A 16776-nucleotide genomic window follows, 5' to 3' on the forward strand; every position below is an offset into this window, starting at 1 on the left:
CAGCACGTCACTGAAATGTGAAGACTTTTTATGTTTTCACAGTTTTTGGCTCTGATAAATAGTACAATTTTAACAATTTATAAGATATAACATACCTTTTAAACAAGCTGGCAGGTTTTAAAGAGGTTGATTAAGTGTATTTACTCAAATGTTGAACTCCTTCCTTCCAGTGAACAGCAGAATGACAAAATGACATTAAAACAATAACATTATTATAATTAAAAACTTCAAAATAATCCAAGCAGCATTAGTATTCTTGTTAAACTACTTAAGAACCATATTCTTACATAAATGCTATTTCTAAAGTGAGCAGAAATTGAATCTGTATGATGGGTAGATGTCTTCAAGTTATGATGTGAGGATACGATCATATAATTTTCTTGTTTGACACAAAATTTGCAGTTTGGTGTTTTGTCAGCTTCACTTTTATGTATGCAGTTTTTCTTCCAGTTTTCACATCACAACATGTCATTGTCAGAATATGTTTAACTCAATTTGTCGCCACCATATCATCCAGCTCCACTACAAGCTCTCAATCAGAGCATTTTATGAATTTTTATGTTCATGTTTTCTTCAAGCTACTTTAAAAGGATGTGTCATGTCGCCGATTTTTTTTCCTTAAGTCAGTGCAGCAGATAGGTCTGATAGCATTCCTTCTTGTAAGACATCATTTATGATCTCCCCACTGTGAGTAAAGGATTCTTTACAAAAACCACCTGCACAGCAGTCAAGCCTGTCGGCTGTCCTCTCCACTGACTGTGGGATTCCTCTTTCTGTCGGCCTAATTAGTTTCAACTCTCTTTCACATACTGAAGTGCTGCTTTGAAGCCTTTAAGCCGATATGATAGTACCTTAGTATGCCAGTCCTTTCCAATCACTGGCTACATACTTCCCTTCACTTGTATATTCTGTCCGGTTGGCTGCCATAATCTTATGCTCAGCATAGTAATGCAGGCCTGTGAGTCATGTATCATCATCATAGACCCCTTACATTGTGTGATAACTTTGTGTCCCAGGCATACTTACTTAATTAGCACTGAAGTGCATAATCCCTATATGGTAGTAAGGAGAGATAGCAGTGCATTCAAAGCTGTAATTAGTCATTCTTTTAATTTTAGAGAAGATACATTTTCAGTAAATGGCCTTGCAGAAGGCTCTTCTTAGCACTTGTTGAGCTTAACATAAGTTAATAAGCAAATTAGTGAGTCTTAGACGCATTTTCTTTCAAGAAAGGATCATAAAGATCACTGAGTCATAATATAGAACAAACATTGTAATATTTGATGACTAACCTTTACATAGCACTGTAAGCAGGAAGAGACAGATAGAAAGTGTAAGGATATTCTATAGAAAAGCCGAAAGCATTTAAATATTGATCCTAGTGGAAAAAGCTATTAGCTGCATTCTGTAATGAAATATGTTTTAATTCCTTTAAGAGGAGCTATTGATTCAGATGCTGTAACAGGGTTTCTTCTCCTTGACCTGGTAAATGTCAGCTGGGGAGTACAGTTGTGTGTGTGTTAGCTCAGATAATCCTCTACACGATTGGTTTGACCTGACACTCTTTGGATGGTATGCACTGCCATGTGAGAAGAGGCTTTTGTTTTCAGTGTACACGTGTGAAAAATGAGAACCACTCTAAAGTGAGATACTTGACCTTTGTAGAGTTGCTGCCAAGTGGAAAATATTGTGTGCTCACCACCCAAACACATGGAAGGGGTTACTTTTTAGGTAGTTTTACAATTTTGAGCAGACAAATTGTGATTAGTCTGGATTTTTTGGAAGCCATCAGTGGTTTCTAGCTGGGTGTCATTTTGTGAATATCTGTGAGGCTGGAGGTGAATATCAGTAACACATACTGTCCTGGCTATTGACAGCTTCAATCCAGATGTATTGACAGTGATATCAGTCCTGAAATACCCCATGTTTGTTGAACTGTTGTGTGCATGCAGAGTGTGTGTCTCCTTTGCTGTGACAAAGATGTTGCGGTGAGCGATGACTGTGCCGCAGCAGAAATGATTGCCTTTACAGCACTATGGTGCTCAGTATCGTTGCTAAAAATAACCCTGCACCACAAGACAAGGAGGACAGAATGGAGGGAGGCTTTTTGCCCCTCTCTCACTCATTATCCAACCCTCCCTTGCTCAGTCTAATTTTTCACTCCTTCATTCATTATCTACACTCTGGCTGATTCTCTCTCTCTCTCTCTCTCTCTCTCTCTCTCTCTCTCTTTCTCTCTCACTGATTTTCTCTCTATCCCTCTCTCCAGCTTTAGGTTTCCATTGCCAGTGTTCCGGCCTCAGTGAAACAGGCCAGTCACAATGCAAGATCAGCTTACAGCCTCAGCCCGTGTGGCTGGAATTGGCCGTGTTTTTCTACAATTAAATATAATTGTGGGGTTTTAAATATAGGCCCCTTTTCTTAGCCCATGTGTTTAAGAGTTTGCTCTTGGAGTTTGTGCTGTCCCTGTAAAACCACAGAGAGCTCTGTTTTCTACAGGGGGAAACGGGTGACGTGGAAGCGGGTTTATTTTCCAACACACAAGACAGACAGACAGACCAGTCGTTCATATTTTTAGAGCTTCGTAGCGTTCAGAGTAATTCTATTTTCCCTCCCGGTAGGCTCTGGGCTGTTTGTGCCCTCCAGCAATTCCCACTCTGGAAATGTAGATTATTAAGCGGATTTGTCTCCTGTTTTTCCTGCAGGAGATGTCTGGGTTTTTCTGGACTGACAGTCAGGCAGGTGCCTGCTACAAGCCTTTGTCGTTTGGATGAAAAATGCACATGTTTGCTGGGATTTAGGCTAGAAAAGAGATAATGTCTAGACGCACATGAATGCCCTCTGCCAAGCTTTTGTGCATAATATAAACAGTGTTGTCTCACACATGCTTTAGTTTAAAGTAGAACAACATTTTTAACACTGTATGCAGTTTTAAAATTGGAGGAATAAATTACAACTAAACACAGCATTTATGATCAACTGTGAGTTTATTAAAGGTTAACACAGTCGTGTTTAGGTTAATGAACCAGCAACTAATTCAATCATTTTCATTAAAATCTTACATCTGCTTTTAAAGACACAACACAACATTAGCATTCATTTGGAAGTCTATTATTTGTCAACCTGAGGAGCAGAAAAGTAATATTCACCCACACTGCACAGTCAGGTGATACTTCTCTGTGCATTAGTCACTACTAGATGCTCTGAGTCAGTTCATCTATTGCTAGATTAAAATGGACTATAGCATAGAGTAACTCTATGCTGTAGTTCCAACTTCTATTAGAGTTGTGTTAAAACTGGACAATGTTTAATATTATATCCACTTAAACATCTTTGTCGAAAATTTACTCCTTCGTTGTAATAGAAAAAAATACTGCACTTTGATTTTTAAAATCTTTTACTTCATTGCTCCTGTAGTGCAGAAAGCTCCTTTGTCAAACTGTCCTTGTCACCTCTGCCGTATCAGACAGCAAAATGTTTTTCAGAGCAGCCGTGTAAAGAGGCAGGAGAACTGTGATTGTATTAAATGACATGTTTTTGTAATGGAGGAGTCTAGGGCTGCAGCCATTTGATTATTTTCATAGTTCGGTACTCTATAAATCAATCACGTAATCACATAAGAAATACTTTGATTTATTAGGAAGCAATAGTACATTTTAAAAAAGAACAAGTAAGAAGATATTTTACAGTGAACAAATGAGTGGTTTCCTTTTAGAAAATTACCAATTCCCATTTCTTAATTGCACACCCCTGTACCTAAAATGAGTCCGATGCAGAGTTTAGATATAATATCAACTCTGGGAAAAGTTTAGAGAGATAAAGAAGCATATTCTGACAGCAGAATAACAGGGCTGCCAGATATTCTCCACAGTTACTTTGAGGACATCCGTCAGAATCTGGCAGGATTTCAAAAAAGGAATCTGAAGGCTTCTGTACTTGACTCTGCCTTTACTCGCCTTCTCTCAACTAGCAATCACATTGTTAACGATACCTTGTGTGAGTCCGCTCTGTGGGCTGGATGCCTTCTACAGCGATGCTGACACAACTTGATATTGTGGTATTGTAGTACAGCAGTTCTGTTTAACTCTTTTTTTTTTTTTTTTTTTGCATTGATGATCTTTAGTAATGAAGTTCCGGTAGTTTCTCATAATGAATTGTTTCCAGAGTGGCTGCAATGCATGTGTTGCTTGAGTGGCTTACCAATCCACTCAGAGGGACTTTGTTGGTGTTATTAATTACACCTGTGGCTCCTTACAATGATGGATCAGAAGATGTGTTGTGAAAAGGGTCCGTGGGTACTTTAAAGTCCATCAGCAAGTCTCAAGGCAGAAGTGAAATCACATTTAAACATTGTAAATAAACCAGGCAGAAACAAATAAAAGAAACACAGTTGTGAGATATTTCATTTTACTCAGAACTACTGACAAATCAGCATCATCAGCATTAGCTTGTATATCCCTCTCAGCTGAACTATGAGGACACTGAAGGACAATGCTGTCTTTAACTCTAATGATGAGAACCTCGCTTGGACAATTGTGGAATCTGAAGAATACCACATCAAATTGAAAATAAGATTTCCACTTCTATGGTATTTCACTCCTGTCCTTTCATCTAATATATGCACATATTGCTGTTCAACATAGTGAACTGTACAGCACTGACCAGTGAGTTTCACTAAATAAGTGCTCAAACTGCACAGTGTCCATCGTGCTCATGTTACTGAATACGGTTTGCAAATTGTAAACATTTTTTTTCAACCAACAGTCGCCTTTTTACAATCATAATGGATTGTTTCTAATTATGAAATACAGTGGACATTTTTCCATGTAGTGAAAAAACAAAGCATTCAGCTGCCAACATGTGATGTTTGCTACAAAATTGACTCAAAGTAAACTATAGGGTACTGAATTGTACAATGAATGGCAGAATGTATTACCTTCATTAAAAACTGCTTTTAACAATTGCTCCAACAAAATCCAAAGAATTTTACACTATAAACAAGCTGTAGTCTCTCACAGTAACTTACCTGTATCGTTATTTTATCTCTTTACAATGGCTTGAGGTCAAAATAATCCTTACAGCTGGTCTATGTGATGGAGCAACACCTGCTTACACTCTTAAGTGGTCGTGGTTAGCATTTGAAAATCTTATTCTTGCATCTGCATGAGTCTCGGGTAACTAGCTAAACTGTGGACAGCTACCAGAAGCAGTTAGAGGTGCGCTCGTTTTAGGCGCCCGTATGGCTGTCAGGAAACACACCTGTAGCTCCATCTCTTTAAGCAGCAACCAGGTACAAGAGCAAATGTATACTGTTCTCTGACATACATGTACCTTGTATTCTGCCTTACTGGTTAATATATTTTTGATCATTTAAAATGAATAATGGAATTAGTCAATTAACTATGAATTATGAATACTTCATCTCTTGGGCTAACTAGACCTTATATTATTTTTAAGAGACACTTTGGTTTAGGATGCTGGTTCTCAGCAAAGTTTCAATGTAGAAAACATGTTTTTTGGTGCATATATATATAAGCCACACATACTTACACATATGGTATGACTCATCGGGGTAAGTCGTTTATGAGAAGGGAAACACACATGAGGTCCCCCAACATGATCTCTGAGACTCCCTGCTGAGCTCATATATGTGTGTCTGTATGTGTATTTGCCAACACTTCCTACCTGATTTCATTAACTGCTTTCGTGCCTCATGTTCATTCTCCACTGAGATCTCACCCTCACACATCCACATACACACCTATTTATATAGGAGTCTTTAGTTTCTCCTTACTTTGTGGACATGTTCTATAGAGTAAATCTTCTTATTTCTTCCTCCTCTTCTCATGCCTCTTGCATGCCCTTCCCCTTTTTTTCTAAACTGTACCTCCCTCCTTACCACTGAGTACATGAGGATGACATTAGGGTGAGGAAGGAAACGGTAATGGGCAGACTAAGTTAATGGCCCTGCTTGAAGAGCAAACATGCCTGCCAGTGGTGGCCTGGAAAATTCAATTAGCCTCGCCACAGCTCCAGTCCCATTCCCAGTCCTGCTCCCAGTCGCTCCGGCCCTCCCTCCAGGTATCACAGAGGAAATACACGGGATTAGTCATAAAAGAAAAAGAGGTAAATAGAGAAACAGGCGGCAACATTCGGTTTAATAGCTACCTCACAACATGTCTACTTTGGCATTTTGTCATTTACTTTGCAAATATGCCCACACTGTTTTGATCTAAGCGTTGTTGGCTTACATGAGACTCTGACAAAAATCTGACAACTCAGAAGTGTCAGTAAGTGATGGAAGCAGCAGGTGATATGTTGTTACTTGCCTGGGCTGGATGCATTTAAATAAAGAAAACAAAGCACAGGTTATGGGTAAGACAAACAAAGTGAGAGATTGTTGTTGCACACATATCAGGATAACAATGGTTGATGGAAACTGAAGCATTGCTGCTGAGGCAGGTCTTTATTTTAGCAGATGAGTCTGTTTACAGGGCTTATATTACGATATATTTAAAACTCTTTTGGCCTTTCATTTCATTATATGCAGCTTTTTAGAAGATTATTTTCACTGCCAAGCCAGCCAGACTGTTTACCCCTTCAGAATTTTTCTCAAGAGATAAACAACATTAATAAACCAGAAAGGAATAACATTTTAGATCTTAAAAGAAGTTTGACTTTGTTATGAAAGGTCACGGTTAAGTGTTGAGTTTACATTATGGCCCTGCTGCAAATCCAGACTTGATTAGATAGCAAACTTGGGAGAAATGTGATTTATCTGGCTAAGGTCATAATTCAGTACTTGAACCTGTTGCTTCTTTCCCTGGATGAAGATTGCATTAAGATCTGATCATGAAAGCAAACCTTGAGCTGTAAATATAGCCACTGTCTAAAACTGATTAAAAAAAAAAAACTGTAGAAAGCACAGGTTAATCTTTAGCAAGACAGTTTAACTTTATTTGTATCATTACTGCTGATATATGATCTGAAATATGGCGTACAGGGAGGATGAAGGCTCTGTCACCAGCAACAGCAGATTATCTGAGGAACCCCCTGTGTTCCTGTTGTAAAACTGTAAAATGGTAACTGCCAGAGGTGGGTGATTCTCTTGCTTTAACACCAACCTGAATTTCTGGACTTTAAGAAAACCAGAAATGATTTTCAGAACATGTGACAGGTCTACTATAGGACACGATGACGTTTAATGAAGTTATGCTTTCATCTACTCAAAATATAGTCCTTGCATGTCAACAAAATCTAGTTGCAGTAGATAATTAGCAGTATTTACCTAAATTAGTGAATGTACATAAACTAGTAAGTTTAGCTGTCATTGATGGAGCAGAACCTGCATCATGGCTATACTAGGATTGTTTCCAATAATATGTTGCATAGTCTCATAGACATTAGTTTTATATTCCTAGACAGAGGAGTCTCAGCATAAACTGAATGTAACAGAAGCTTCAGGAAGAATTTTGCCAAAAAATCTCAAACTCTGCAATTTTTAACCAGCAGATTTTATATCACCTGCACAATGTTGCTGAAATAGATGCAAACTGTCTGCTTCTCAGACCCACAGTGACTCGTCTCATATGCCAATATTAGCTGAAGCAGTTTGCTCACAAGTTTAAAGTTTGACAGCTCATATTCCAACCAGGCTGACTGCAGTAGTTCTCCCTGTGATGCAAAGATATGTCTGGCTACAGTGTATGTATTCTTGATGCTGAATATCGGGTGTAAATGAATCCAATGACACCCAGCACCCAGATCATTGTTCACATTATATAGAAAGCAAGAGTTTGACATCACAATTGCATACTATCTGCCTCAGGGCAGTGGACAGCAGGACATCCCCAACACGCCCACCTTTGACAAGCTGACAGAGGACACCAAATGGACTAAACCTGATGCAGAGTCACTGGCCTGAAACAGTGGCAGGACGGGGATGGAGATCGTCACTTCCACAGCAGTCTGTCATCCTAAATAATATTCTGTCAGTGGGCTGCATGCCTGTCGTACTTGATGGATCACAGCCACAGCAAAGACATGCCTTTCCTCCCCTCTGGCATATGTTGATCGTGGGGAGCTGACTGATTTCACCAGTCTGAGCAGTGTTCAGCCAAAACACTGAAGTGACAGTGAAGAACATGAGGAGGAGAAAGTTTGCATGACTGGATGTTGCTTAATGCATCATGTGTGGACAAGGCTCGGGCATCAAGACTAATGTTGCATGAGCTGGGTCAATATATACCGGTAATTGAGGGACTTTTGAAGACAATGGGATATATTTTGCATACATTTTTATTAAAAGTAAAACCAAACCTAGTGTTATTTTTTGTTCATTATGATCATGTCTTACAAATCTCCAAGATCATTTATTATGAAACAGTCACTTTTTAAAAAAAATCACTGGATGTCACTAAATGTCAACTAAATAACCGTCTGAATTCAGTAACAACAACCTTCTAAACAATAATAAATGAGTTTATTCAAAAACTGTTTGTGTCTTTATAAGTTGAGATAATCATGACAGACATTTCTTTTTTAGCAATATATCAAATTTATTTGAAAAATAACAAATTGTTTCTGTGTCCGAGAAATCATTTTCAGCTAACTTATCCATTACAAAAACGCCTCTCAAGGAAGTGTATTAATTCCAGATCACATGACCTGCTCCACATGATGTCATTTCCTTCTGAAGAAAACACTTGAAAGATCCAAGGCTTCTGAGTTATTTCATATAAAGTAGTGTGTGGGTCAAGTGTGGATTTATTGCATGTCAACAGGTTTACTACAATATTTTCTAAAATAATTTCAATTTTACTCAATTCTGTATATAATACTTAGAAGAATCTTTCTCTAAAAATGCCAGGTGGTGTTTGGTTATATCCGCCGTGCTGATTTTAGGTCTTAAAACAGCAAAAATGTCAACTATGATACCTGTTAATTATGTTACAAAAGTCCCACAGTTATATATTGACCCAGCCACTGTTTGTTTCTCTACATTTTTTTTTTTCTCCAAACCGAGTTAAGTCAAAGATGGATGCTGGGAAGCATTTCTAACCAAATGGGATATGACCTGTTGAACCTATTTTACATTAATGTAGAAATAATAACACTCAACATGCATTGCATAAATCAGAGACATCACGCTTTATTAATTTCATAGTAAGGTGTACGCAGAAGATTTGAATATTAAACATATTATCATAGAAATGAATGAGAGATTTGTTGTGCAGAAATATGTGGCACATTGCAGAGCTCATAAATTCCTTTATAAGTACAAAATATTTCCCATACAGTCATGATGAAGATGCAATAATAGAAGGGTTTTTTGTCGTTCTTAAGCTCACAATGCTCACTGACTGCACACTAAATGTTGCCTGTCACAAGTAAAGCTGATACTAATGACACAACAGTGGAGGTAATCAAGCTGTCAGCCTGGTGGGCAGACATTAATGTTAGCTAGCTGTCAGATCAGGTGCACACACCACGAGTGCACATTTGCTTTTAACTGGATTCATGCCTGGGTGCTGAGACCTCCTTTCATATGCTTTCATGCTTTTGTTTGGAATAAGTGAGGAAAATAACTCTGTGTAAAGAGTGGAGGAAATACGCACTAGGGGGAGAGCACACAAACTTTATGAAAGTTAAAATTCTGCAAAAGAGTTTGACCAACCTACACCAGTGCACAGTTTTATAGATGAGAGAGTAAAGCAAGACAATGTGGTGGTTTTTTGGCATTAGTTTTATTCTTAGCGCGTCTTGTTTAACTTTTCCTCTTTGGGTTTCACTCTTTTGAGTCGTTCAAGTCATAATTCTCAGAACATGCCAAGGAACTGCAGTTCTTTAAATGGCCACTTTAGGCAGGTTAAAAAGGAGTTAATCTTCGTAGACCCCCATGTTAAAATGTCCAACTTACAGCAGAAGTAAACATGTTTAAAGGCTGGTAAAAAAACAGTTTTGGTTTCTATAGCAAATTTTTCTGTTCATGACAACCATACAGTGGTAAAATATTATATAAACTCGATTGTACAAACACCCATTAAGGTTCAGCGGCCCGAATATGGGCCACTTTGAGATGCGCTAAAGTATTTCGCTTAATTGACCGACACTGCAAACTCGATGATAGAAACATTATGCACTGATGGAAAGCTTAGATTCTCATGAATCCGCCGGTATAAACCACTTTCAGATGTGATTACCACAGCGGGTAATATAAACACATTTGTCTGACAAACAACGAATATCCATCCATCCGTTCTCTGTACATGGCTTCAACGTACACAGCGCGACTCACATTTGCGGGTTCATTATTACACACAGATGAAAATATTCCACAAAAAACGGCCATAATCCAACCTTGGACATCCAGACGATACAAGCCAGTAAACTATTTTGTCCAAAACATGTCTTGAAGTCGGTATATAATCCACGAATAGGTCGTTTTTGAGGAAATGCACCTCGCGATGCGCGTCCAATATTCCCTGTATTTCTCGTCATATTTTATTTACAAATAAAATATTAGCGATTTTTTTGTACTGAAAATGGCTGGAATTGACTGTACCTTATAGGGCTATGGCTTAGTTTATGCCCGATTAAGGGCACTTTGAGTGACAATCACTCAACAATTCATGGCCTACAGGCGTTTTCAGAGCACACCTCAGCTCCAGTCATGCTCTTCCTATTTACTTATTTTTTGAAAAGCCAGGAGTTAAGAGGATTCAGGCAGCGCCAAAATGACAATGGCCAGAGCCTCCACACTGAGCTTGAAATGTGATCTTTGGAGAAACTTATGGGTGATGCCACAGAGGGATCGTCCATCTTTACATACATTCAATGGTTCAAATTAGGAAGGCAAATTTTATGCACTTTCTTTGATCTGATAGCTGGCTACATTAAAAGCCAATAATCACGTAATTATAAAATTAATGAAATACAGTAAAGTTTTGCATTTGATGTAGATGATCTCAAACACAGACACAAAGTGTAACAGTAGCAGTTTTAGGAACAGGTAAAGTTAGCACCAGGTATTTTGAACTACATATCATTCAGTAGTTAGTAGTTACTGTATGTATCCTGGAAAGCTATTTAATGATTTGTAAAATTAAATCCTGAGAAGAATATCTCACTTTCACAAGTGTTTCTGCACCCAATGCACCATATGGCTATAGGAATGCTGTTCATGTTAAATGGAGCAAACTCTGTAAACATCAGCGCTGACGCTGGCCTGAGGCAATTAATCATTACAGAAGTCTCTGTCATGGTGACCCAGTGCTGGCTAAACACCCACAATGCTCTTGGTCACACAAACAATGTTTTATGCATGTCTGTACAGTCTGCCTGTAGTCAGAGCGACCACCTCCTTCAGTCTCTACAGCATTTCAAGAGTACAAACTGCAGTTTTCCGTCTCGTTAAATGCTAAGTCTATCAATCATTGACACCCCATCAATTTAATGACATCCTACATTGCTAACATAAATATTAATGAGCTGAGCAGAGGTTCATCATAGAATGTGAAATTCTGTGGTATGCCTGTCTTGCCAGTAGCACTTATCTAACATCTCATTTTCACTTTTAATTTGTGCCAAAGGGTTGTGTGCAAGTTTGTGTGTGTTTGCATGTACAAACTTGGATGTAGTGGGGAGAGATGTGACTGTCTTCTTTATTATTTCCAAACAAAAGCTCTTAAATGTGCAAAAGGTAAAGACAGCAAGTCATACGGGACTCTTGAAGTGCAATAAAATGCAAACAACGCTGACCAAGCACTGACTTAACACGACGCACTCAGAAACACACACACCTGGGCTGAACAGTGGCTAGATCTGGATGATAGCAGCATTTAATAAAGGCAAAAACAAAAATGTAAATAATGCTGGTGTAATTTCTCCAATCTGAGCTTCCATTACGCTGATGGAAGAACATCCGCATGTTTAAATAACATCTCAGCTCATTTTGGTCCAAGTTTAACGCACCATGAAAGTGCCTGTAAAAAATCAATATTGAATTTGTAGAGGTATGAAATTTACTGTAAACACATGAAGCACAAAATTAAACCAGCCATCACTCAACAATGCAATTATCAGAGCTTTGGTTGTTTAGGGCTTTGGGGATATTTCTCCCTGAAATTTGACTTGTCAGGCAGTGTTTACTTTCAGGACATGTTCTGTTCCCAACAAGCTTTGAGGATCAAGGAGATAGTTTCAAATAGGGTGATAGAGTGTGATGTTACTGATCATCATAGAAGATGTGGGTCTGTAGCAGGCCATCGGGGGAGGTCAAAGGTTACAGTTGACCCCGACCCAAGGCCCTGATGGGACCGATGCAAGGACCAATTGTTGACCCTAAATGGCAACAAGCATGCCAATTGGATGGGCCTGATTTCAGGGCTGCCATTAACGACTATTTTCTATCCCACTGACTGACTTCAGAATGCTTAATTAATATAAATGACTGACTTTCCTCCAAAAAAGCAAAATGACCGTTCTATTAAATGCATTTTTCTGACAAAGTGCACGTAAATGTATAATGCAGCACAGTACTAAAGAAAAAATGGAAAACTGCAGGAACTCATTTTCTGCTTATTGTCTGGATGGATCATCTGTCTTTGGTAGTAGCTTTGAAGTTTATGAAAAATATAGAATTCAGCTGTTGTTTTTAACTCACTTTTGGAGAGTCTGTCGACGTCACAGTTATAATATCAAGATTGCAGTGGCAGAAAGCAGCAGCTTGGTGAACATGTGGTCGTAATGAGCTGCATTTCAGTCACTTCGTTATTGTTTCGAACTAATTTTGTCTGACAACAAAAACAGGAAAATATGTAAATGAGAGCAGCTTTATTGTGAATTTGGCTGGATTAAAATGCAGTATATGTGAGCACAAAAAAGGCAAACAGATGTAAAAAGCATCCGTGCCAAATACTGTGTATTTTCTTTTCAGGTGCTCATGCTTGGTGCTGTGCTGCTGCGGTATGCTGTTGAAACTCAGCAGTTTACAGAGCACCTTTTGTTCTGTGATAATTAAAAGTTACTCCTGTATTTTCTAAGCTTTAAATTTTAACATTTAGCTTTGCTGCTGCCGCTGCCATTGTCTAGACTGTAGCATTGACTGGAGCTGACCAGTGACTGGAGCCAAAAACAACTGCAGCTTTAAGGCAACAATTACACAGTGATACTGAAGAAAAACATTTGCCAGCCTGAATTAAAGTTCTAAAAAAACACACTGATTGCCCAGGTAGCTCAACTGTTTGAGTGAGTGACCCTTAAACAGGGCTGTAGTTCCCAACACAGCAGCCTGAGTTTGATTCCAGCTTCTCCCTACTTTCCTGTCTGCCTTACTACACTTATCTGTCAAATAAAGTCAAAAAAGTATCTTTAAAAAAACAATGCATTGATGGAAAATATTCATGTTAATGCTTTTTCAGCGTTGCCATAAAATTGCAGAAGCCCAACCGAATTTAGAAAACGTTATCCTCTTGTCCATAATTCCAAATAGCTGGGAAACTCTGAAGAGATTTGAGAGTAAAATAGTAAAATCACCACATAGATGGACCGGCACCCTTTCCACTATGCCCAGAGTCAGCCGAGATAGACCCCCCCCACCCCCACCCCCCCCACCCCCACAGCTTTAAAGCGGCCATGGCTAATGGAGAGATTAATGAATGGATGTAAATTACAACATATAAATCTTTTAAAGTCCCATAAACACAATCTCTTTATAGTAATCTCTGCATACTCGTGTATATACAAATTTGTCTTTAATCTCCAGTGTGCGTACAGTGCTCTGCATTACTTAGGATTTGTTTAAAAGTGGCTCAGTGTGGAGCCATGCCACAGCTTACACATCTAATAGCTCCTCAGTCAAACACTGCAGCCCAGCCGTCTCTGACATACCAGAAGTCGGTCTAGTCACCAACTGCACCAACAGAGAGAGTGGAGGTACAGTGTCTGCACCTGGGGAGATAATTCCGTTTTTATAGAGATGTGATGGAACAGGAGTAAAGTGGCAAATGTAGTGAATTGAAGTCAAACTTAAAACACAAAGAGCACAGTATGTGGATTCGTCTAACGAGTTTTATTATTTTGTCTGTTCGCCCAAGTCAGCTGGGATAGGCTCCAGCATCCCCCGCGACCCTGGTGAGGATAAAGCGGTGTATAGAGGATGGATGGATGGATGGATGGATGTTTCTTGGCAAAGAGACACATTTTCTGAAGGCACAACCACACCAGAAGGATTGGAGTTATTTTTAGCCTGGTCCTCTCCGCTGAGACTTTTTTCCTGAGAGCCTGATTTAACATAGGAAATATTGACCGTCTGGAAATGTACAGAAAGCGTTTTAAAGAACAGGGCCAGGAAGTATGACAGTTTCATTGCTCCACTAATGGCCTGTTATTATGGGGCAAGAGGGAATCACACACAGTGGGTGTCTGTGAATATGTGCACACAACTGTATCGGTGCATTTAGACGTGCACGCTAGCTTCTTCGAGCACTAAAGAATGTGCATGAATGTGTGAGCATGTGTTCAGTCTTAATGCTCTCGCTTCCAGCTGTTCCTTCCTTTGGATCGGGAGAGGGAGGCACGCCGGGGGGGAGGCAAAGATCTTGTGTGAGCTGAAAAGGACAGATTCATGCTGTTTTTTTAAGACAACAGAATAGTAGTTATTTTGGTTTTTCCTGCTAATTTGGCCCATTCACCAACACAATCAACACTTATAGGCAGCAGTGACTGTGCTCATGGAGGTAAGTGAGGTAATATAATCCTTTAGCAGCAATTACCCTTTGCTTCAAAAACATATGAAGGACACAAAACACAATTTGCATGTTTTGATTCAGTGGGGCACAAACATTTTCAACTTTATCTTAACATAGCAGTCCACCATGAATAAACATCCATCGTCTTCACGTTCAACTTCTCTCTTAATCATAAAAAAGACGCCTTATTTCCTCAGACATTGCCTGGGAATTTATTCAGTCTTAAGGTATTAAAGTGATCCAGCTCCAGCCCTCACCACATTCAGAAGTACACTGCAAACAGGGACTGCTAATAGCTAATTCAGGATACTTACATAATTTGCCAAAATGTAAACAAATGTAGGCAGGAAAACAAACAGGGTTCAAGTTGTAGCCCACAGCGGAACGCGCTGAATCCACAGCAACATTACACCTCATGTTTACATCCTCCAAAACAAATAGAAACGGTCGTGTTCTACTGTGAATACAGCATATACGATGTAGATAATCTAATATTTGGAAAATCTAGAAGCCTGCAAGTCACTGCAGATAGAAATGTCAGATAAAGGCCTGGATGTGAAAGGAGAATTGAAAAGCAGCAGTAAATGATAGGAGAGAAAGACAGACACCCGAGGGTTGATTTGATGAAAACAAAAACTCAGAAATGCATCTAACATGGACTTGAGAATGAGTTTTTTTGTTATTATTTTTGGTCTAAAATTTCTGTTCTCATCAAACTGACGGCTTCCTCGCTCTGCAGCCTCCATGTGTTTGAGTGAAAACCCATCTGATGCTAATGCTCTAACACAGCATTTTATTTTCATGGGGTTGGCTGCCTGGCTATGCTGCCAAAAAAAAATCCCTCCTGTCTGCTTTGTCTGCCTGCCTCTCTTTTGTGAAACCTCAGGATACACATCCCCAGCTCAATTTAGTTTACCTCTTTTGCAGAAGTATAAAATAGGCTGGCTTTTACAGAGATGTGCAGGCACATTGAAAATGCTCTATCTGCTGCTTTTTGCTTGGAGGAGAAAAGAGAGCACAGAGGTGATTGATCCTTGCAGTCTATCTGTGTGCTGTTTGTATGAACAGAAAAGCTCATATTCACTGATTTTATATACACACAGTATCTGTAGAATATGTATGCATTAAGATTCAAGTGGTATTATCCCATTAGCATTACTAGGACGATGTGCAATAGTTGAGAAATGGCCAGAAATATCATAAGGTCACTGTGACCGTACTACTGCTGTAGAAATATCACGGTAATGTTAGAGAAATATCACAATGATAAGGCTGCTAGAAACTCTATTGAACATAGTGGTAGTCAGCTAAGCTCTCATGGGAGAAAAACAGTGTTACAGTGATTTTTTCATACAGTGCAATATGGCCAGTTGGCTTCATGACTTCCAAATGAACACCAAATTCTGTTCTGTTATTTCTTTAAAATGTGGTTTACTGCCAAGCTAAATTTGTTTTTTATTGCAAGCTTAAAGTCTACACTGAATGCTTCTTTCATGTCCCGCTATACAGCTGTCATTAAATTGGATCACTCTTTCCCACTCTCCTCTCCTTTGTCGTCCATGTTGCCACATCTTTCTTCTAATTCTTTCTCTCATTCTCCCTGTTTTGTCCCTTTTTTCTTTTATTTTTCTGCAAAATCTTCTCTACACCACCCTTACCCCATCTTTTCTTTGATATCTCTTTCCTTATATATTTATATCCTCCTTATTTTTCTCATAATCCTTTTTTCAAATCAGCTCTCCTCCCTCCTTATCGTCATCCTCTTAATATGCCTCTTTATTTTCCTTCCCCCTGCAGGAACCCTGTGGAATCTGTCATCCTATGAACCCCTGAAGATGGTGATAATCAACCACGGCCTGCAGACTATGACCAACGAGGTTATAATCCCTCACTCGGGCTGGGAACATGAGCCCAACGAGGACTCGAAGCCGCGTGATGCAGAGTGGACCACTGTGTTCAAAAACACCTCCGGCTGCCTCAGGTAGGGTTTGCCCTGAAGTGGTTCATACACTGATCAAGTCATCCT

General features: G+C 39.2%; 1 protein-coding gene across 1 annotated transcript in view; it reads left to right on the top strand.

Annotated features, from left to right (window-relative positions):
• arvcfb (ARVCF delta catenin family member b) overlaps nucleotides 1–16776 on the top strand; it is a 158593-nt gene that overhangs the window by 68094 nt on the left and 73723 nt on the right. Inside the window, 1 exon segment of the mRNA XM_051951034.1 lies at nucleotides 16548–16731. Coding sequence (XP_051806994.1) covers nucleotides 16548–16731 — 184 coding nt within the window.

The sequence above is a fragment of the Acanthochromis polyacanthus genome, chromosome 7 (genome assembly GCF_021347895.1).
Source record: "Acanthochromis polyacanthus isolate Apoly-LR-REF ecotype Palm Island chromosome 7, KAUST_Apoly_ChrSc, whole genome shotgun sequence".
Classification (NCBI taxonomy): Eukaryota; Metazoa; Chordata; class Actinopteri; family Pomacentridae; genus Acanthochromis; species Acanthochromis polyacanthus.